At 41.7% G+C, this 23,561-nt stretch overlaps 2 protein-coding genes across 2 annotated transcripts; one reads left to right on the forward strand and one right to left on the reverse strand.

Annotated features, from left to right (window-relative positions):
* The first annotated feature begins 2,713 nt into the window (after window positions 1-2,713).
* Window positions 2,714-9,498, forward strand: lman2la (lectin, mannose-binding 2-like a). The gene is given in 11 exon segments (XM_071538068.1): window positions 2,714-2,915; window positions 3,392-3,510; window positions 4,029-4,146; window positions 4,227-4,309; window positions 4,682-4,714; window positions 5,656-5,817; window positions 5,993-6,107; window positions 7,167-7,181; window positions 7,184-7,261; window positions 7,264-7,290; window positions 7,566-9,498. Coding segments are annotated over 11 exon segments (1,095 nt in total). The 3' UTR covers window positions 7,709-9,498.
* Window positions 9,499-12,579: 3,081 nt separating this feature from the next.
* On the reverse strand, window positions 12,580-23,550 carry wbp1 (WW domain binding protein 1). The gene is made up of 4 exons (XM_071538063.1): window positions 23,223-23,550; window positions 22,341-22,443; window positions 20,378-20,545; window positions 12,580-16,552 (listed from the first exon to the last, which is right to left on the reverse strand). The coding sequence occupies exons 1-4, from the start codon at window positions 23,283-23,285 to the stop codon at window positions 16,008-16,010; spliced, it is 879 nt and encodes a 292-aa protein (XP_071394164.1). The 5' UTR covers window positions 23,286-23,550; the 3' UTR covers window positions 12,580-16,007.
* Window positions 23,551-23,561: the final 11 nt, after the last annotated feature.

A 23,561-nucleotide genomic window follows, 5' to 3' on the forward strand; every position in this document is an offset into this window, starting at 1 on the left:
TGATGTCACACCATGTCATGTCTGTAATTTGGAGATGTACAGACAGCAGACCAGCAGCATTGAACTCAATCCACAGAGTCTCCCGGTGTGAAAACAAACTTAACATTCCACAGGGATTTGCAGACAGCAAATAGTCTTGCTGCCCTACAAATTTTAATGGTAGGTGACGTCATCTTGTGGTATTTAAGTAACGTTAGTGCGTTTGTACTGTGTACCGTGTTTGTACAGCGTGGTGTCCAAGACAAATTTCCTTAAGGGGACAATAAAAGTATATCTTATCTTATCTTATCTTATCTTGTCTTGTCTTGTCTTGTCTTATCTTATCTCAGCTCTTCTCACTCCTGATGGTGGAGTGATCTTCCCACTCCATAGTCACTCCTCATCTTCCGTCAAAGGCTGAAAACATATCCTTTCAAGGAGTACCCCCCTTCACCCTCTCCCCAACGAATGAGGGAAAACTTGCAGGATCTGTTTGTGGCTGCAATGTGCACCTCACACAACTTGGTCCCCTAGAGTCACACCAGAGGACAGGATTTTCCAGAGAGAAAGAGCAGCTCAGTCTTGTTGAGACGGAGTTTGACATGATGAGCGAACAGCCAACTACAGATGTAAACAAGGTGAGCGGAGATGCATTCCTCAACCCAAGTGTCACTGGATGGAAAAAAAAAAAGTAGAGTTGAGTGTTGCCAGCACAGCAATGGCAGTAGAAGTTGTGAGATGTGATGACAGGACCTAGTGGTCTAGTGCATTGGGAGAAGAGGAGGGGGCCCAAGACTAAGCCTGGATGGACTCCAGTAGGGAGAGTGCGCATTGAAGATCCTAACCCAGATGAATAACAATAAACAGACACTGACATCCTGCACCTTAACAAGGTAATTTGACAAATTTAATTCAACTAAATGTTAGGTTAGTCTAACAACAACGTTGCAATAAAGGTGCATGTGTATGTGTTTTCTTCTAGTGTATTATATCAATGAGGCTGAGGGTGTACAGTAGGGTTGCAGGGGGCTGGGGACTATCCCAACATACATTGGGCAGAAGGCAAAGAGACATGTTTTAATTAGGGGATATGGTGACATGGTGCTTCCTGACGAGATGATCCTGGGTGATTTCCTGCAGCAGTCTGTGGAGGATCTCCAAGCTCAGCCAGGAACGCGAATCACAGCATTACACAGAAAAGAACGCATGCATGTCTACAGACACACACACACACACACACACACACACACACACAACCTGACACTCAAGTCAGACACACACTGTCATTAGTCCATGAAACCAGGACTTATAGTAAATAGCAACAACACTGCAGTTGAAAATAGCAATTCTATCAAAAAGATTAAATGGTCTAACTGTGAAACACCATAGCACAGCATGGAGCTCTTCTTAAAATAGGTGTAAAAGAAACATTTATTTTCATGCACAGCCTGGCCACATCGTATCCTTAATCTTATATGTTTGAAGGTCAGGTATTCCTCTGTTTTGTCAGCTCAAACACCTATGAGAGGGAATTAGGCAGGATGACATAAAATTGAATTTTTTTTTGTCAATGGCACATCTTAATTCATAATATTCAGATTGGCACAATATGCCAGCTTTAGCCACCTAGATAATTTCACATTTAAGCTATGAAGCGTTTTGTTGACTCATTACACAACATTACACAACTAATGGAAATTAGCTTATAGCTACCATTACAGTATTGCATATTCTTTTCCTAATGAGTTTTTTCCTTGTCCTCTCTTGAGAGTCTATGGTTGGATGGTGTCGTTTTCAGTTATTATTTCACAATAAATGCGCGTTTGAGACTGTTATTGTGATTAAGGGCTATACAAATAAGATTGACTTGGATGTGACTGAATTAATGTCAGCTAATTTATATTAAGCATATTAATTTATACAGCAAAGTGGCCTGTCAGATATGCAGTAATGCACAGTTTGTAATTAATCTATAAAAAATAAATTTCACAAACATGATTATTATCAATTGTCATATCAACAAAAGAGCTGTTGCACTAAGTGAGAATGCACTGTTAATGCATTCAAATTACTTGTGGAATGCAGAAATGATGCCCTGTTCTGTTTCCCATGCAATAAATAGACCTAAGTTGAGCACAATAGCAGTTCTTCATCTTTACTGAGTACAAAAGCCCCAGTGATGCAGCATTTACAATTTTGTTGATACACAATGCTATCTAATTGGCCTTGAGCAGTGTGGACAGAGTCCCACTTGTTTATAGCTTTATCATACACAGATTCCTTTGCAAACAAAATTACATTTCAAGTTGAACCAGTTTATACTCACTACAGTAAGGGTTCAGATCAGAAGATTTTTGCTTTAAACTCACCAACTTATACTACAAGCTGACTGGCATTTCAAGCCAAAAAGTATGTTCCATAAACGAATGTTAAGAAACTTCATCTTCAGATTACCCGTTATTACCCGTAGCCTGAAATTTGATGAGTTGACTGCAGCGTTAACAGTTCAAATCGATAAGTTAATCGATTCATTTTCACTACATGCATCACCCTCACCCACGCCCACACGCGCGCGCGCACACACGCACACACACACTACCTATCCAATGTCCATCCAATCAATAGCGTGCATTCTGATTGACAGGCACGTGAACAAACGGGGAAAGGCCATGCAACACAGTGAACCAACAGGAAGCACGCTGAAGCTTTTGTAGGAGGAGTTTCGACCTGTACGATGGCCGCCGCCACAAGCAATAATTACGAGGAATCCAAATCACTGTTTAGTTTCATCCTCAAACGACAGACAATGTCTTTCAAATCATACTGGACGGTAGCTCTTCTTATTTTTACTTTTGGCCGATGTTTCGCCGACGACGATCACCACGAACTGGAGGAGTTTCTGAAGCGGGAGTATTCCCTGTCGAAGCCTTACCAAGGTATCCTGCCCGTTACCTCTGTGCAGTAACACTGGTATTGAGGGGGAAAAGCAGAGGGGGGACTGGGAGACGTTTCTAGAATAATACATTTGGCGATTCAATAATTTATTTGCCCGAGCTTTCCCTCAGAAATGTCTTAATTTGTGTGTCTTTCAACGCTTTACTCCTCAGATGCACGTAAGCTACAAATGATTGCTGCTGTATCTGTGCAGTTCAATCAAACCAAGGCATTATATTATAACAGCCAATATATTATCATACAGTGCAGTTCAGTCAAACCAAGACATCATGTTATTACAGCCTATATATTATCATACAGTGTGCTTCACTAAAAACCTATGTGCTTTTCTAATTTCTCTAATTCATGAATGGCAAACCAAGTGCCATCAGGCCATTTTGATTTCAGGCTCACTTTACTCTTCAGCTGTATTGTCCTGTGTCAGCTTTTGTCATGATGATACTATTTGTGTACTCAGGTGTTGGATCCGCAGGCTCCTCCCACTGGGAACTGATGGGGGATGCCATGGTAACCACAGATCAGGTGCGCCTCACACCTGACATGCAGAGCAGGCAGGGGGCAGTATGGAGCCGCATTGTGAGTATAGATCCGCTGGTACCACTGTGAAAAAAAAACCTCTTGTGATCTGTCACTGCTGTATTTATAACACCTTTATAAAGACAGGCAAAAACTGTGGAACCTTTTTAAACCGTTATTTAACCAGGGCAGTTAGCTCATGTATTTACAGTAACAGCCAGGGGGCGCAGTTGCTGGGGGAGGGTGACACAAACAATCACACCTGGGAGCTGCCCAGCCCAACCACAGACTTTCTGTTGGCCTCAGAGTGGCTCAACTGGAACAGATCAGGATTAAGTGCCTTGCTCAAGGGCTCTTTGATGGTACTTGCTGCTAAACACCCAGATCCAAGCTGGACTGGTGATGCAAAACAGCAACCTACCAGTCAAGTTTGCTTATCTAACCATCAGGCTAGTTCCACCCAACATTTGTTAAACTGCAGCATTTCAGCAATTCCTTCTTATCCTCTCTGAAACTAAGATATATTGCACTGAAAACGGTCTATTACACTCACTTTATTTAACTGTTTGTGTGTCCAGCCTTGCCATCTTAGGGACTGGGAGATGCAGGTGCACTTTAAGATTCATGGGCAAGGAAAGAAGAACCTGAACGGTGATGGATTGGCGATTTGGTACACTAAAGAGCGCACGCAGAAAGGTAAATATACCTAATAAGTTACCTAATAAGAAACGTGGTTATTTATATAATTGACAGTGTTTGATCATGTGCCACTACAGGTCCTGTATTTGGAAATGTGGACAACTTCACCGGCTTGGGTGTGTTTGTGGACACATATCCCAACGAGGAGAAGCAGTTAGAGGTATGCCGCAGTACGACTCCTCACATCTCAGTTGTTTCATGAAAGCAATGTAGGCATAATGGACAAAACATTTGGGAAACAAAATATTCTATTTATTTTAGGTATTGTCTTCTATTAAGACAGTTCAATCAAAATGTGTTTATTTTCGCCATATCCCGTCAGATCGGGGTCATCATCACCTCAACCAGTTCTTTGTTCTCAGACTGGATGGTTCAATGAACCCATCGTCTGTCACCTTGTACAGATTTGACTCGCACAAAGCAGAATTTTAATGTTCATGAGATGTTGTCTGAGCACCCGTGGGCAAGTGCTCTTGCAGACTTGTGTAAAGGGCCTGTCTTTGTGTTCTTTTGTGCAACTCTGTGGAGACAGGCGCAGAAGAAGAGATACACTCCTCGCACACAGGTAACCCATTTTTAGAACACAGATTGTTGACCCCAACCCGTGTCTACCCTCCTTGTACTCCCTCCGTCAGTCCCAAAGCATGCTATCCTGACCGCCCACCAATCCCGCACTCCACTCTGAGCTTTGCAACGTCACTGTACTGTGACTGTGACTCGATTTCCATGTCGTTGTGTGCTAACTAGTGGCTGCTGCTGGGTTGGTTACATCATGATGTCTGAGCAGCCAGGGAAACCATTTTGTTGCCCATAATGCCATCACAGAGGACCATTATTGTGTCACAAACTGCTGTGTAAGTTACACACAGCTACAGATTGACAAAGTTTAAAAAGGTTACTACAAAACCAAAAAAATAATGGAGCAAGGATTCAAATACTGGCAGTACTACAACAATACAACAAATATAATGTTAATAGGATGTTACTTACAATGAAACAATCAAATGCACGTTTACAGTTTTTAAGATTCAAAATAATGAACAGCGTCCGCCAGCTTAATTTCTTTATGCGCTTTATTACAGAGCCTATGGGTCCTAATTATAAAAGCATGATTGTCTTCAGTTTTTAAGTGTAGACTTTGAAATAACCAGTAGTCCTTCTCCTAAAGATGTAAGGCTGCACTTTTGCTTAAATGTTGGTGGAGCGTCAACGGTGTAGACTGGGGCTATTGCATGCTTTTTTCATCATAGTTAGGGAATATATTAATCATAATTATTGACTAAGGCCAAACAAGATTTTAGATAGCGATGTCTGTGGTTGGCGTTGCAATGTAACTATTAACTTCTTTTCAAAATGTTCTGCATGATTCCAGGCTTGAGGGAGTTGAACTGAGTGTTTGGCCAATGAAAAGCATCACCAACTGTCAGCGCTGTGATGGTGTATGCCAAGGGCCTAATTTAAATTCAGACATTTTCTCTATCTCTCTCTTTCTCCTTTGACCACAAGAGGATATTCCCCTTTGTACTGGCCATGGTGGGGAACGGCAGCATCAGCTATGACCATGAGCGGGACGGTCGGCCCACCGAGCTGGGCGGCTGCAACGCCATGGTGCGCAACCTCAAACATGACACCTTCCTCTTCATCCGATACGTCCGCCGCAGACTTACAGTAAGAGACGTACACTCTGATCTCTGGCTTCAATTATCTAGCAAAGCTGCATAGCACACACAAAGTTCCTCATGTGTTCAACTGTCCAACCTGTTACAGACACAGTGGGGCCTGTAGTGCAAAAATCAGCTAAGCATTTGTCATAAAAGTCATTGCAGCTCTCTCTGTTTGCCAGGTGATGATAGATATAGAGGGGCAGCACGAGTGGAGGGACTGCCTGGACATCCCCGGGGTGCGGCTGCCCCAAGGCTACTACTTTGGAGCATCAGCCATCACTGGAGACCTCTCAGGTAAAAGCTCCCATGGTAGTGGAGGCTGTTGCATTAATTCAATTGTGCTTTATTGGCATGACAGTTCACAAACAAACAATATTAATTGTTTGTTTAATCATCATTTAACCAACAGAATGTAGGCTGGAAGATTGTGCATCTTACTGAAGTCGAGGGGTATTACTTTTTTTATTTTTTTCATAAAAGCAGAATGTAGATTGTAGCTCAGTAAGCTAAACCTAAGTAAGCGTGGTCTAGAAAGGAGGGATTTATTCTATCATTCTGCTCCACTGTATTCAGCTACAGTATATGAGTAACTGGCTGCCAAGTCGTTTGAATGCAACCAGCAGCAGCTGGTGTCTTCACTCATCACTGGGAATGGCCCAGCCAAACAACATTAACAAACATGACCCATGATGGCTTGATTAAAAAAATGCAGTGTACCCAGTTAGAACAAAGCACTTGTGCAATGTCAAATAATTGTCTTGGTGCAACATCAATTTCAACATTACACACCTCTTTCTGGTTATCTTCCCTGTTCTACCCAATCCTGTGTCAGGTTTACTTTATTTAACTAAACCATGTGAAGTTTCTTTCATCCATGGCTGTCAAAGTAGCACTATTACAGCATTGAACAATTAAAGGAAGATTTATTAAACTACAGAACCAGCAAAGCTGTCTAATGAGTGTCAGAATGAAAGTAACGCACATTTCATCACAAAATGAAACAAAACAAGAGGTTGTCTGAAAGTTGATTGTTGTTTCATTATGCTCTGGAGCTTAGATCACTCTGCTTGTTGATGCTAAAGTGCATCTGTAACAGAACACATGCTGTCCTGATGACCAGAGTTTGCGCACAAACAAAAACTGTCCATTCATAGAGACAAAAACATCTCACATTTCACTAACAACATTGATCTATGAACATGAGCAGTGAATAAACTGCATCTTGTATCCCTTGATTGCGCATATGCACTGAACGTATGATCAACTATATATATTCACTTTCACTTCAAATGCCATGTGACTTTTTGTCATTACCGTGTGTTATAACAGTCTTTTCCACTTGTCAAATTACAGATAACCATGATGTAATTTCCTGAAACTCTACCAACTGACTGTGTTGCGGAGTCAAAAGGAGGAGGAGGAGGAGAGGGAAGAGGAAATAACCATACCAGTGTAGATGACTTAGACTTACTCAGAAGTAAGACACGCACACACACACACCACACAACACCAGTGTGCAAAAAAACTACTGTCAGATGACTTAGAGTTCCATCACCTTTCCATCTGTTCTTATATCTTTGTACTCTCTCTCCTCTTTTCTTCTTTCACCCTTTCTCTTTATTTTTCTCTGCCTGTCACTTTTTCCCCTACCTTTCATCACCTTCGCTATCCTCTCTCCCCTACCCTCCTCTTTATTTTTCTAATCATCATCTCCCATTCTGCCTTTGCCTTTCTCTCCCTGTTTCTCTCCAGTGGGTGAGGGCGAAGAGGGGATGAGTGGGATAGCCATCTTCTTCACCGTTCTCTTCTCCCTGCTGGGCTGTTTCCTCCTCATTGTGGTCGGCCTGGTGGTCTACAGCCACTGGAGTGAGAACCGGCGCAAGCGCTTCTACTGAGACAGAGGGGGGGGGGAAGAGGGAGAGCCCTCCCTCGTCATCGGCACTAGTCCTGCGGTCAGTGGACCCGACTGCACTGAGATGAAACTGAGACACTGTTGTCGGCCCATGTAACCCAATAGGTTGTTTTTCCTAAGGACAACGCCACCGTGACAGAGGAGATAGAGTAGATGCATCACCACGCCACAAAAGCCATACTTGAGCTGTGCCATCGGTAGTCATGAGTCAGTAAGAGGATTTTGATTTTTGATTCTTGGCCTGCCTGCCGCACACCAACTAGGCCTTACCATTTTCACTACTGTAGATGTACAGTAGATGTACAGTATGTGACATGACTTCAAAGAGCGGTGTGAGAAGCCTAGTTTTTTATTTTTTTGCTGGATTAGACAAATATGAACGGTCTGTTTTGGCTTATCGATACATTGTTTTTTTCACTGCTGTTGGATTTAATTGATGTTGGTTTTAAGACTTCTAGAAATATATAAATAGATCATCTCTTATCTAAATTGTACACTTGAAATGTCAGCGGGGGCAAGGTATCTGACGTGTTCTTATTCCCTCGTGATTCGTTACCCGTATGCAGAGTGCTTTGAAGCACCAGCCGTACGGCACCAAAACCCGCCCATGACATGTCATCAATAGTCTCTTTGTTAACTGAATGATGCACCTCTACTCTACTTTGCATTAGAAAAAGCATCTCTGTCCTAGGTACTCAATCGTTTTGACTCTGTATTATACTCTTATACTGTAGTTGCTGTAGTATGCATGAAGTTCCTTGAGGTTATTTATTTTTTTTACTAATTATGTAGGCTACCACTGTTCTTTGTCCAAAACAGGCTAATTGTGTTTTTGTTTTTTTGTTTGATAAATGTGTTTGTGTGGAAGTAAAACTGACCTCTGTCTCATTGGCGCGTGTGCTGATGAAGAATGTTGGAGTGCTAAAGGGATATATTTAATTTCAATAAGTTGCCTGTTACATTTTTATTGCTCTCACAAGATGTTTAAAATCTGTATTTATCACTGTTTTGTTTGTTTCTAATTTTATGTGATACTTAAAAAAAAAAGGAATCAAATTTCTAGCACAAATCCAAATAGGGACGAAATAACTTTATATATCTCAGTGTGCGTCAGAAAATGCAGCTTTGCATTGTGGTTGGAGGTGAGAACTGAAATGAGCAATCGTTTATTCAAGCAGTCTGTTTTCCCTCCCACTGATCACACCTTTATTTTCACTCATCCTAGTTTATCTACACATTAACTTAAATAACCGTGTTCAGGTCATGCTTTTTTGTGCTTTTGCGTTATGTGTAAAAACATTGCCTATGTTTTTGCCTTGAATGTGTCACAGAAGTTTCTGCAGTGCAATGAATCCTGTCAGTACAAACATGCTGGTTTGGCCTAAAGCGGTCTTCTTTGAATCCAGGCATGAGCTGTGGATACTGTTGGCTGAAGACTGGCCAGCTGTTGTTGACTCAATCCAATTTTCTACTACATGTTCTGGAAATGGTTCCAAGCTACTGTCAATATCATATATCTGTATGTGGAGCTTTGTTTCCCATTGTGCAATGTGTGAGGACTTCTGCCTCCCGACATCAGATGCGATGCGTTCTGCATTTGCTGTAGCCACTTTGACAACTTCCTACATGATTTGTATCCTGTTTATTGTTTGTTGCCTTGTCTGAGTGTCACATTTGTCTTTTTGGTATGGAAACTGTGCCTCATGTATCCATTCAGTGACCCATAAACGTGTTAATCGTGTCCTGAACAATTTGCCTCATTAAAGACCAAAACCCTACACTGACATAAGTTTCCTTTGACCTTTGGGTGTTGGTTTGTGATAACATGGGTGAAGTGCATGGCAATAATGTCCAGATAATATTCTAGGAAACTGCAGTTAGTATTGGTTTTTTTCTAGATTACTTCCTTATGTTTAAAGCCAGGGCCCAGCTAGGTAACTTCCACAAATATATGTCAGCAAGTCACCTTTTTAATGTATACTGACAAATGGTGCACTACATAATATCTCCCATGTTCATGAGTAAAAAGTTTTTAAAACTTTCAATGTGTGTGGGAAACAAAAGGCTGTGACTTTTTCACATGCTCACAAGTCTGTATCGTCTGTATCATCTGTATGTGCACTATCACACACACACACTAATCCTCTCAGGGATACATGAAAAAATAGCCTTAGGCACTCCCTATCTCATCAATAATTTGTGCTGCATGCCTGAGGCGGCTCTCACACGGCCTTGTGATGCTCCTCTAGATCAACATCTCAGCTGCATCACATGCCTGGGTGGGGCAGCACAAACACTCCAGTCAGTGGGGTAGAGGTCCACTTCTCCTTCAACATGACAGGATCCGTCTTCCCAGCTCGATGAACGTTACGTCAACAGACAGACGACACACCAGGATCCCTTGAAAGGCGGCGGCTGGTTAAATGAAATCAAAGGATTTCAAGTCAAGAATGAATGAAAGGAAAATGGCAAGAAGCAGTCAGTTGAGTGCCAATGTTTGTTTTATTAAAAAAATAAAATACAAATGATGACCCGAAGAGTACACAGCAGACCTCTTACTACACCAAAGCATTTTTAGCTATCATTCAGTGCTTGAATGTTTTTTTTTTAATCTTTCACTCTATTCTTTTTTTTTTTGGCTTGATCTAGGTGTTTGGAAAACAATGCAGAAAGAGTCCGGTCCGCATTTGTTGTGGATGCCTGCTTCCCTCTCAAGCTTGGGTTTTTCTCATTTTGGCAAAAAAAAAAGGAAAAAAATCTTTTCACACAAATCAACCATGGCACCAACATCTGCTTGATATTATCTATGGTTGAGAGGAGGAAGAGTAAAGAAGTATGTTTTACAGGTTGCTTGACAGAAACAATCACTGCGTTAACAGCGATATTGTTTCTTTTTAGAAGTTCAGAGTGCAACATATCTTCAAACATCGGGGCTGCGCTTGTTGAGGTGGACACAAAACAATCCTAGAACAGCCCATTAAGATTCCTGGTCAAATGTAAGCTGACTGTGTTCCATATATAGGTCTTTCATATGTATAATATCAAAATTTTTTGAAATTGATGGTGTTGATTATAACTGAGGATTAAAAGGCAACAGTTAAATATTCAGTCAGTGAAAATTCATCAAGATGGAAAAAACACAGACAGCTGTTGTTTAAACAGAGACACCCAACACACCAAATTAGTGCAACAAACACAAGGGATGGAACAGTGGCAAACATATCCACAGGAAACAAAAAAAAAACAGACCAAGAGATTAAATAAGAATTCATCCAACAAAAGCAATATATTCAACGCTCTCCTTCGGCTTACAAAACATAATGTGGTTTATCCATAATAAGTCAGGAGTATAAACTCTTAGCGGATGAGGAGGCAGGCAAACTGTATTTCCACCCACAATGTCGCTGGCAAGAGCTAACAAGGGAAAAAAGAATATATGAACTAGAATGGCTTTTTAACTGAAGCCCCTCCTTTGACTCCTCCCATCCACTGAGAAGTAAATGCATATTTACTTCTGAAGCATACATACTAAGCACGTCATAGTAGTAGCAATAAGCATTTTTTGACTTTTTTTTTTTTTTTACATGTTTTTTTAAACAAATACATATACAACAAACCAACCAAAGTACAGTACAGTACAGTACAGTGCAGTGTGACAAGTACTGAGAATAATATTGCTTGTACTGGTGCCCACAGACAAATGACAGAGAAAGTGAGAAAGAGATCGCAGCATATAAACAGTGGGTTTATGTTTTTGCATAGCCTAGTTTAGTAAAGTACAACACAGTACAGAGATGCGTGATGCAGAAATAAAGATGGATAAGGGCGGGGAGACAGTAATCATGAGTAAATTGCTTTGGCTTTATGAGACTGGTGGGACAAAATGTTTATTTAAAATTATAGCACTGCTTGTTTAAGATAACCCTGAGAGTGGGAACAAACCAACATGAAAGTCGCACATCAGTGAATACAATAATGATCTGTGTAGCATGGGGATGGGAGTGCATTTGGTAGAATATTCTTAAGGTCATGACAACGTTACTGCTTGGGTGGTCGTGCCCTGCGCCCTCCGTTTCCACAGGTCCACAAGCAGAGCCGTGCACATATCCCCACAGCTGAGAAAAACAAACCATGGCACTGTGGGCCTGTGGGTTGCTACAGTGTCTGTAACCAATCCTTGGGTACAGAGGAAGGGAGAGGTGGAGTCACGGTCCACAAAGAGTCACTGGAGCAAGGCTAAAGCTTCTGTCATGACCGCACCTGCAGCTAGTTACCTACGGAGGCATCGTTCTCCTCGGGGGACTTTTCCTCCTCATGTGGCTCTGAGAGGGGCATAAGAGCCTGTGTGTGTGTGCGTGTGTGTGTGTGTGTGTGTGTGTGTGTGTGTGTGTGTGTGTGTGTGTGAGTATGAGTTTTGGGGGGGGCATCACGCACCTCTGTTGAGGTTGAAAATGGGGGAAAAAAGGCAAAAGGTAAAGCCTATAAAATGAAAATATATAATAATATACAATCAGCTATTATTAAATATTAGCTTGACCACAACATAAAAGGACATCCAAATCCAAACGCTGACCATGTTCAGATTGCAGATTTCTGACCATGTTCAGAGACCGGATCTCTGCAACTGTGGCTTACAATGACAAGTACAGAGCAGGTGAATCATTGAATGAATGGATGGATGGTTGTTTGTCCACAATTGATGACTGATATAGCCCTTAATCTAGGTAAACATGTGAAAGCCAGGGAGGCATAGTAGTTGTTTGGCAATGGGAAAACTATGGGCCTCCCGTCCACTCATTCAGAAAAGACCCCCCCTCCCCCTCCCCCTCCCCCTCCCCCTCCCCCATACCCTCCTATTTACTATGTCCATTAGTCTATATCTGCATACAAATCCGCCTAAATGCACCTTCGCAAAAAGGTTACAAAGCAATTTTTTTTTCCTCCAAACACTAAAAACAACACAACTAGTATGGATCACAACAAAAACATACAAAACAAAAAATGAGCAGTATTTTTTTCTCATTTTACTCATGCTTTCGAGTCAGTTCATTTCACAATCTAATCTTCGACCAAATCCATTGAACAAAAACACAGTGAGGACAAACTCAAAACCTGGTCTGGACAAATCCCAACAGTGGCACAACTAACTAGCAGACACACAGTATTTCAGATTTTGCACAACAACCCTCAGACACAAACACTGTAACTAAAAGCCCCTAAAGTTATGGTTTGATGGTTTTTTGATGGTTTGGATCTTGTGGGTTTACAATGCTTACAAGCCACATCCTTTTCTAACAAAGTGAGCAGGCTTTCTCATGACAAACTCAGACGCTCTAATCTACTGATCACAAAACGCTCCTCTGCTCTGAAACAATCATGCTTGGAATGCCACACAAACTTGACTTGCTTGTAAATCACAAATCAGAAACAATCACCTATTACCTTATTATTCAGTATAAATTCATCACAAAATGACTTAAACTATATCTACTCTAATAAGGCATTTCAACACAGGTAGCACAACTAACTATTTCCGCTCACAGAGGCTATTTTTAATTGTGCAGCTCCATGACCAAGAAATCTGCTCTCTAGTGATGAAGCAAGGCAGCTTAAGGTGTCTTCATCAAAATGTCTCAAGTTATATGTGTCCTAATGGGGGTGTGGTCATGTTCACAGTGTAGCAGATCTTCAGAACACATTTCATTGCCATGTTTAGTATGACTTTCATATCTGGGACTACAAACTTTTCACAACTGCCTCAAAACGGTCATGCTAACAATCCCAAATCTAAATTGTATTTTTTTTCCAAAAGCATTGCACCATAGATTCTTACATCATGACTGCAATAAAGGCCAATCTGGAACAATATCTTGTGAGTGTGTGTGTGCTTCCGTGAAAGAGAATGACTATCTGACCTGAGTCTTTACACTGTGCTCATTTTGACACACAGTATCAGAACAGATTATGGAAAGACAACTTTTGTTGAATGATGGTCCAAACAAAATTTGAATACTAATTTATTTACTGATTTATCAGTTACCACTTGTCTTACACAGCTCTTCAAACAAAAAAGCTGTTATCTTGCAACAAATAAACAAAAATCTGTTGTGGCTTTGCTATGGTTCTCCTATCTGACGACACCCACTTCCACCACTATGCTTTGAGACATATGCTGGGCAACCGACACACATCACCGAGGAGCATGCGGTTATCACAACAGAATTTGCAGCTGTGCCAACAGTGGCTGCACTGCACAGCAGAGCCTCCGTCCACCTCAACTCCCCAGTGCACTCTCCCTCTGCTGCCAATGGAAAATACCATTGCAAATCTCTCGCATTGCCGAGTGCTACGGTGGCCACAGCAAGCCAAGACTGCACTAGCCAACTAGCTACCCAGCACTGCATAACAGCACAGCATGGCTTGCAGAGTCATAACAACACAATGAAACTAGATCCAGGACATCTATACTTAAACCTCGGTCAATTCCCTAACCCCAACACCCGTGTACTGAGTCGTGTATCCACTGTAGCACGGTGTCATATTTGGGACACAAATGGGTCAAGCCAGCAGCACAATCGCTGGTCAGCATATGAAAATCTTTAAAGTAATTGCAACCTATTTCACTATTTTTGAACTGGTAAAGAATGCTAATCTACTCAAACACAAACACACCGAAAATCATGCCTCATGCAAAATACCAGTGCTATTTCTTGTTAATCAAGTGGTGTAAGCCTGGTGCTGGATATTTCCACCAGAGGCTAGGGCACTTTGAAGATATACACACTATATAAGACTCCACCCTTCCATACTGCATTAAAACTTCCATCACTCACTAGTTACACTGTAGCAGCCCCAGTCAGGAGCTTTGTTTCCATTAACGGTAATTATTGTGACATCAAAGCAGAAAAGGATATGAAATGAAAAGACAAAAACAAGCTCACCCTGCATTTTCAACGTCCCAACTACACAGTTATCTACAGAATGAGGAGCAGAAAGTCCTTCAAAATGGTGCTGACAGCACTACAAACTATGGCCTAACACATGAAATCACACAAACTAGCACACAGCCACCAGGAGACTTTTTAATGACAAAAACTTGGTGGCACAGCCATGGAATAACGTCACTTTTGGCTACTGGACTTCAATTTCAGTATTGCAGTCACGCGTCAAAGTGGAGAGATCACACACACACAAATACATCATACAGTCCTGTTGGAGTGGATCATTCAATATCCCACAGTCAGGCCAAGTGTTGACTACAGAGCTGGGGTGACCGCATTACGGGTATCAAGAAGGGAAATGGGAAGATGGGTGGGGGCGGGGGAGAGGAGGCGGGGGGTATTAGTATAGAAACCAAATCCAGAGAGAGCCAGGAAGAGAACACGACAACTCTCTCCCGCTCCTCTCCTCTGATGTGTTATGGGGTGGTCTCCCCCACTCTGGATACAAAACATCCCATGGACTTCACATGAGAAGATACTAGACGCTGGCTGCTATGACCTCAGAGCTGACATCACCATGCAGCTGTGCCCTAGATTTTACACACACACACACACACATACACTCAACCACACACATATAAAGCCTCAGGAAAACAAAACGTGTGCTGTTGAATTGTCCAGTATCATCCTTAGGTCTTAGGTTTGAAGAGGTTTGTTTTTGACCTCTGCTAAGTGGTTGTGGGGAGGGGGGAGAGGGGAAGGGTGTCGTTGACCGTGTTGGTATGCCGTTAGCTGGCCGTCCCACCAGAAGTAAAATGTCAGACAGAAGGATGGCCGGTGAAGTTCTGACCAAGGTAAGTAGCGAGTGTGAGAGGAAAACAAGACGGCAGTGTTCAAGGAGGAGAGAGTAGGAGCTAGGGAAACAGTCAATTCTGCTTTCAGTCACAATCAATTACTGCCCCGTCTTCTCGCTGCCCGATGAAGCGCTCTAATTTAACACTAGCCCACACCCATTCCAAAAGGAGCATCAACATTATGTTTGCTGGTTTCCCCACAAAGCAAAAACAAAACAAAACAAAAGCAAGAAGAACCATCCAAAGATATTAAAAAATGTAACCATGAGTTTATCCACACAATGAATTATTTGTCTTCCTTAATCATGATCTGTTGAGGGGTAGTCGTCGTCATCATCATTTTAAAGTCATGTCTATGTGACAGTTGAAACAACAAAAACACAGACAGTCACTGTGATGATGATGACGACAATAGCTCTCTTGTATCACCCTGTGTGAAGCAGAAAGCCAGACTGGTTGGCTGGTTAGTTGGTTGGTAGGCTCGGGATCAGACCATGTGGTCTCCAGTGCTGGTGCTGGGGGTCTGGCTGGGTGGCTCAGGCGTGCGCTCTTTATGTCTGAAGGTCTGCTGCTGGTGCCCGGAGCAGCAGTCCCCTCCAGCACCCTGGCACACCCGCTGCTCCTCGTCGCTCTCCTCGTCAAGCCCCGAGCCTTCGTCTACGTCCACCTGGCATACGCACACCTCGATCCCTGAGTCACCCGTCACGTGCCGGCGCCGAGTAACAAGCTCCTCGTCCTCTTCCGCTGCCGCCAACGAAGCCTCCACTTCCTCCTCTGCCAGACACTGTGCTTGGCTGGGTGCTGACGCCTCTGAGGCTGGTTCCTGGTCTGCCGACGACCCAGAGGCCTGAGGGTCCACCGTCGGCTCTGCCTCCGCATGCGCTTGTAGTACCAAAGCAGCTTCTGACTGGCTGGATTGTGGAAGGAGTACTGGAGTAGTCTCAGGAGGGATTTCAGAATAAGGTGGAGGTGGTGTCGGGGGATGGCCTACCACCTCTTCATAGTCAGGAAGCTTGCAGTCGTTCCAGAACCCTGGAAGTCAGCAAATAAACAAGCTTTAGCCTCATTATCACCATCCCCATAAAGATAGTTGTGTATCTGCTCATGTCCTTCCTCATTACTCTAACAAGGTGTGATCAAGGCCACACCATTGCCCTAATGACCCCCCAAAATATAAAATGGCCCACTCAGAATACTGTCAGTGCACCCAACTGCATGTCTTCAAAATCATGGGTAATCAAAGCTTCAATAATAATGTTGTTTGCATTATTATGTTAAGAAACACATTTTGCAACTGTATTTCCAAATAGTGTTATATTTTCATCTAGTCATACCAGGGTCACTGGCAAATTCCAGCCAAATCTCTGAAACCTTGATTGATCATTTTCCATAAGAAATAATATTAAACCAATATCTTTACTAGAGCCGAGACAGAATACAGAACAGTTCTGATTCAGGCAAGTCTATTTTAAAATGCTTGTAGTTTGAGGCAAGAAATTAGGCAGTTGTGTAGGTGCGATCACAAATCATTTTGTTTTGCACTCTCGCAACTTTTGCTGATTAAATTTCTGATTCAGTATATGAGCATATTGACCTTTCATTTATAAAACAGGTGACAGGTAAACATGAGCATTACATGTATTTGGAGACAGTAATGTTTGTAAACATTGTGATAAAATAGACCAGTTTTTTGAGTTATGACTGAAAGAAATTCCAAAAATGCATCAGACATTCTCATGTCATCAATGCACATGAGGATTGTCCCAAGACTGAGCAATACTGAATGATTCCAATGTAAAGTATATGAAAGATAAGGATCCTAGTTGGCAAAGTAAGAAAATATGATGTCTCACAACTCGGAGTGCCTTGAATATTATCTATGAAGACAAAATGCTAAATAATTGTATGTACAATGACAAGCTAAACATGTCATTGTGGCAGCTGAAAAGTACACTGAGGCAAGAATCACCATCTCTATTTTGCCTCCATATCTGGATGTTCTTCAGATCATCATAAGTAACAGCACTAATCAAGACATTAATTTCAACATTCATGTGCACCATTGTGTTTGTAGCTCTGCATATTGATATTTGTATTCAACAAATGAAGGGCATCTGAATGCCAAGGGCACTAAACTCCTTTCAAAGGCAGCGAGAGACCGACAGCTTACAAAGAAAGCTGCCAGACAACACACAACATTTAGAGTTGTGGAGGTTAAGAAGATCATGCATCACCATGCGTCTTTTCATAGAAAACAGAAGAGATCTCCCCTTTCCTCTCTGAGAAGAAATGATCCTCCACTTCGAGAGATGTCGGGACATACAAGCCAGGAGCCCTTGTAAGTCGGCAACATTTTATTATCCTTCGGAGAGAGATTTGGGCACTTTTCCAACCCCATCCCCCACTAACAAATGCCCGAGTTTGCCTCTCCTCACAGAGATGTCAAGGCTTCCCTCCTCCTTTTCTTCAGAGAAGTCAGATATCTCCCCCTCTTCGCATCTAGTTCCACCCATTTCCAGAGGTGCCTACATTCCTCCCCCCTTTTTTCCAGAGATGCCAGGTCCCTCCCTTGATCTACATCCAAACTTGTCAGGTTCCACCAGCAAATTTCCAGAACTTTTAAATCCCTACTTCAGGTCCAGAGTTTCCAGGTCCCTCCATTGCAGAGTGCTCCCCTCCCATTCCTATCCAGAGCTTCCAAGGATGCCAAGTCCCTTGTATGATTCCTGCTGAGTCAGCCAGCACACTGTTCTCACAGATGACAGCTCCCACTACCTAACCTCCTTATACCCCTGCATTACTGCATTCTAGTCTTGATCCTAGCGCATTTCATCAAACCCAGTGTTTATCTGTCCTGCCAGATGTTCCTACAACAAGTTGTTTGACATCCATGGCGTCACAGAAGTAAAGGAATTTCACCAAAAAAAATCTCACAATTTTCTCTCGTTGTGGGATTGAAACTATCCTGAAAGTTTACTTTAAGTTTTTGATTCTGTCTTTGATTTTGATTCATTTTAAAAGCAATAAATACCTTGGCCCCAGCTTATATTGCAAAGTTTTTAACTAGCTATTTACAGAAACATAGTCTTAGATCTACACATAAAGCTCTATTGACTTTTCCCAAGTCTGGATGAAAGACAAAAGATGATTGGGTCCTGAGCAATACTGAACCATCTCCTGACATTTTTCATCTTCTTTACCAAGAGAAGTAAAAACATAAGAAATGAGATTACACCATTGATTGTGATTTTGTCATGGACAAAGATCATGAACACTCTGAAACTGTATCTTGTATGACATGCTCATTATGTTCCCTGTATAGAATACAGACTAGACTACTAAAAGAGGTCATGGTAACCATTTTCAAAAAAATCTTTCTTTCGTAAATAGCTCATTGGCTACGGGCCTTGTTCACATTTCACTTGAAAAGGCTTGTCTGGACACTTCAATTCCAAGTAATTACAGACAAACAGTATTTATCAAGTCTCCTTTCTGTCTTAAGTATTAGAGAAGGTCATTTATAAATAAACTGATTACCTGGCTGATATGACTTATTTGAAAAATTCCAGTCTGATATCTGTCGTAAACATGTGACAGAGAGGACTCAAGAGTTACAAATGCTCTACAAGATCGTGGGGCTGCCTTTGATCCTGCAGACTGCAACATCTTAATTGGTCATCTTAATCATTTTGTGAGAGCTACAGACATTAGTGATAATTAGTTCATATTATATCTCTCAGATAGGCAGATCTCTGTTGCCTTGGGTAGTTCTATATTTAGCTGTGAATTACCTCAAGGTTCAATCCTGGGTCCTGTTTTGCTCTCTATCTCATGCTATTCGTACACATATTTCGTTTTATTGCTATGTGGATGATAAGCAGCTTTACTCGCCCTTAAATCCCAGTGTACAAGTAGACTTGATACTCTTAATCACTGTCTAAAAGAAATGCTGGATGTTTAAAAAAAAAATTGTTAAACTTGGTAACTAATAACAAACCGGTTGCCAGCAATGTCACAATCTGACATTTGTGATGCTGTTCTATGTCCAAATAATCAAGATGTTTGGTCTTGTTTCTACCAGTTGCGAAATATGTCTAAAATTAGGTAATTTCGGTTCTTTTTCTGACTGGAGAGGACAGATGTTATGCCTTTATCTCATCATCTTGATCTTATTAACTAATGAGATGCTGTAGATTTGCCTCAGCTGTAAAGCACTTTCTCCTCTCAACTAGTTCAGATTAATGTGGCAAGGCTTTTAACTAGAACTAAGAGAAAACATCATATAACATCATTTCAACCACCTTACGTTGGCTTCCAGTTGATTTTATTGATTATTTCAAAAGCAATACATGGCTAGGGCCCAGATTATATTACAGAGCTTGATTCATTTTGACTGTTCCATAGTCTAGATTAAAGACTATAAATGGTTCAACACCTGCAAGGGTCAATTACATTTGACCAACCTGCCTGAGTAACTCTGCATCTTAACACATACAGAAAGGCTTGTTTTATGATCTTGCATTAAACTGATAACCTGTTATTGTGTTCTTTAAGCTCTATTAGTAATTTTACTTTGTTTGATAGGTGTCCAATATGGTTTCTAAATTTTGCTGAGTGGGCCTTTACGACACAGCAGGCCCAGTAAATGATTTTAGGATATTTGTATTCTTTTTCGAAAATTACATTACAAAAGACTTCTGCTATTTCTGTTCTGCTTAAAGTGCTGTAATACCAGTGAAAATCAGGTGATTGCTGATGTTAATAATACCAATAATAATAATACTAATGTTATCACCACAAACATTAGATAGTTAAATGGCATCTTTAAATTCCCCATGGCACCCAAAGACTACTCACTTAGATTGAGCGGTGGAGGGGAGATGAAGGAGCTGGAGGCTCCCTGGTAGGCCATGAGGCTGATCTCACGTTGCCGCTGCTCCTGCTGTAGACGCATCTTAACCCGCCGGTGTCGGTAGGCACAGCAGCAGCTCAGCATGATAAACAGGGTCCACACCAGCCAGAACCCTGTGAGGGGGGACAAGTTCATTGCAGCATTGCTTTTGGAGTCAACACACATTAACATTTCCCCCATGGTCTTAAAAAGTAGCTAGATTTGTTAGTAGTCACTTATGAGAAATAGTCAGATAGTTTCTGTTGGGATTCTTGTTGTTCTTAATTGACATTTGGCATTTCTGTGGACTGTCTTTGTTACCATTTCATTTCATATTAGAATAACTGCAATCAATTGCTTAATTCTTACATTATATTGTAATTGTACTGTGATGTTGACCCCTTTTTTTCTCTCTTTTTTTTTGTTTCTCTTTCTTTTTCTTTCTCCTATGTGCATACGTAGGTGTCTGTATGTCTCCTTTGCCATTTGGTGGTCTGTATGTATGTAATTATTAGAAACTGTGAATTAAAAAAAATAAAAATAGAAGTCACTAAATCTAGTAAAAAGTTGCCACATTGGCAACAATTACTTACTTTTAGCCAAGCAAATTACTGAGTTGTGATATTACTGTGCACCCTCCGCCACATTGCCTCAAAAGTAATTTTTCAGTTCCTTGTTTTTTCATGTTGATAATAACAGAGAAGGCATCTGTTGTCACCAAACATTTCCCTATACAGGAGAAACCCTCTCCCCCATCCAGGCGCAAACACAGAAGAAGGAATCTAAATCAAAACAAAGACAGAACCTGTCCCCAAACAGCGCCATACACGCCCCCTCATCCAGCAAACAGGCAACATAGCACAAAAGGTAAAAACTAGTGTAGTTACTAGTGTAGTTGACAGTTAGTAGATGTTGCTCATATCCTAAGCAACCTAGGAAGAGGTAGACTACTGATTACTGTGGCTATTCATCAGATACCAGCAGGCAATGCAAATATCTGGCTCCAGTGATGTACTGTAGTGGTAGCCTGTGTTCTTACCAGCCAGCTGTTGAGCTGTAAGTGGGCAGCAGCACACATCATAAAAGGAGTACGCACACCGATAGTCAACATCAAGTTTCTTTGTTTAGAGTGGACTACTGAACAACGAGATAAAGGCCTATAAGTGCGTAAATAATTGCATAGTGTTTGCTTTCTTACCTTCCTAGGCAATTTGAGGGGCATACAGAGATTTTTTATCTTTACGACTGGCTATTCCTCCATCATAATGATTGAGCCTGAGCGTTTACAAAGGCGGGAGGGGCTCAAGCTAAGGAAGGCCGGGATGGGGGGCTTGTTATGACCCAGAAAACATACACTGAGCCAAATGAGTAATTAAACGATTAGAAGTCCGTCCACCATATCTTCAGACCTATTGAGAAGATTGTAGTCTAGATTAAGCTTTTACATAAGATACCTTTAAAATGTATTGACAATTAGGTTAAACAAAATAACTTCAATCAATGTTCATCTAATGTAGGCCTATCACACATTCATATCATATTATACAAGTGATGTGAGCCTAACTGTTTTTACTATTGCTACATCATTACCATTCCATTTAACTTGTTAAAAAAAATCCGTGGCTTAATAAATGAAAGTAGTCCAGGGTGGAGGTGACTGATAGTGGAGGTCTGCTGCTAAATCTTACTGTAATCAATTCCTATATTTTAATATGGTGCCATAGACTAAATATTGTGTTAAAACCAGGAAAAAAGTTTTTTTTCTCTCCCAAAACTTAACTTTTCAATAAGTTTTGGCTGGTGACATTTTATTTCTGATGATTAAATAGTATTTCACAGGATTAAAGAGTACACGTTAATGAAACTGAAAATGAAATAAGAGCCAATAGAAAATGAAGAACTATAAATGAGAAGATAATTGTGACTTACACCACAGCTCATAGTAGTAGGTGCAGCACTCCGTCTCCCCGCAGCAGTACCCCATCTCACAGCGGTACTGCTCATTGTTTACCCCAAAACAGAACTCCTTTCCCTGGAGCACACACACAAATATACACAAAGGTAATGTTTAGTTAAATACTCTGTCATACAAGTAAACAAGAAAAGGCGCAGCAAGTTCTTCACGCCGACGAGGTTCACTTCAGAAGGAACACAGGGTCAATTTAGCCTCCGTCTTGTGCCAGTCGAGTGTCATTTATGTTTCCCACATTTCTGTACGCATTTTAAGTCTATCGTCATAATATAAGCAACATCTCAAACTGGCTGGGACTTGAATACGAGTTAGCGTTAAGCTTCATATTGCTGAACTTGGCGTGAGGTCAGTGCGTAAAACGACGGTGTTATAAATGTTCTGCTAACGTTAAATCTAAATAACACCGTGTGGATGTAGCTATTATATTGCTATCAATTTATTTGGAAACAGGGAGGCAAGTTAGAAAAACGATTCTGCTAGTCAAGCTAGGTAAACTAACGTTGACTTCCCTGCCTGGCTAGCTAATAACTACAACTATGAATAAACACGACAGTTTGCCGGGTACCAGTTAGCAACAGCTAATATCGACGCCCTTGATTCAAACTGAAAATAAGAGTAACACCCGTTTAGTCTCTTAAGTTATCAATATCACAACTGCCGAAATATAAATAAGAGCTTGTCCATCGAGCCTGACGTCACCCGAAGTGTAGCTAGCCAACCGAGCCCAGTTTCCTTTGTGGAGGAGACAAAAAGGCTCAGCTGAAGGCCTACTTCCAGCTGAGAGCCGCGGCCTCCGCTGAAAACGCCTGCCGCCCCCATGGGCGCTAGCGCCGCCTTACCTGAACCAGACAGGTCCCGGTACAGAGCAGACCTACAATGGATCCCAGTGTTTTCTGTGGCATCTTTCTGGGTTGATGGCCGTTAACACGACGGGAATCATATAGCAGTTGATCGACTCGACGGCTTCCGAGAGGACTGCGGCCGGGTGATGGTTGCTGGCTGTGGGGTTAGCAGTGTAGCCTCCTCATTTTGCGAACCGTTACGCACTCAGACATGTTTTGTTGTCCCTTGTCTTGAAGACACCAAATGTGAAGCGGAGTCAGCTGTTGAACCGCTCTCCAGAGGGCGCTGCTGTGTCTTTCAAAGCTAACAAGTGTGGGTTTGGCATAATGCAGGTA

Source organism: Centroberyx affinis, unplaced genomic scaffold (assembly GCF_046629955.1).
Source record: "Centroberyx affinis isolate AG114_WGS23_722 - 3 ecotype Tasmania unplaced genomic scaffold, CSIRO-AGI_Caff_v1 ptg003199l_1, whole genome shotgun sequence".
Classification (NCBI taxonomy): domain Eukaryota; kingdom Metazoa; phylum Chordata; class Actinopteri; order Beryciformes; family Berycidae; genus Centroberyx; species Centroberyx affinis.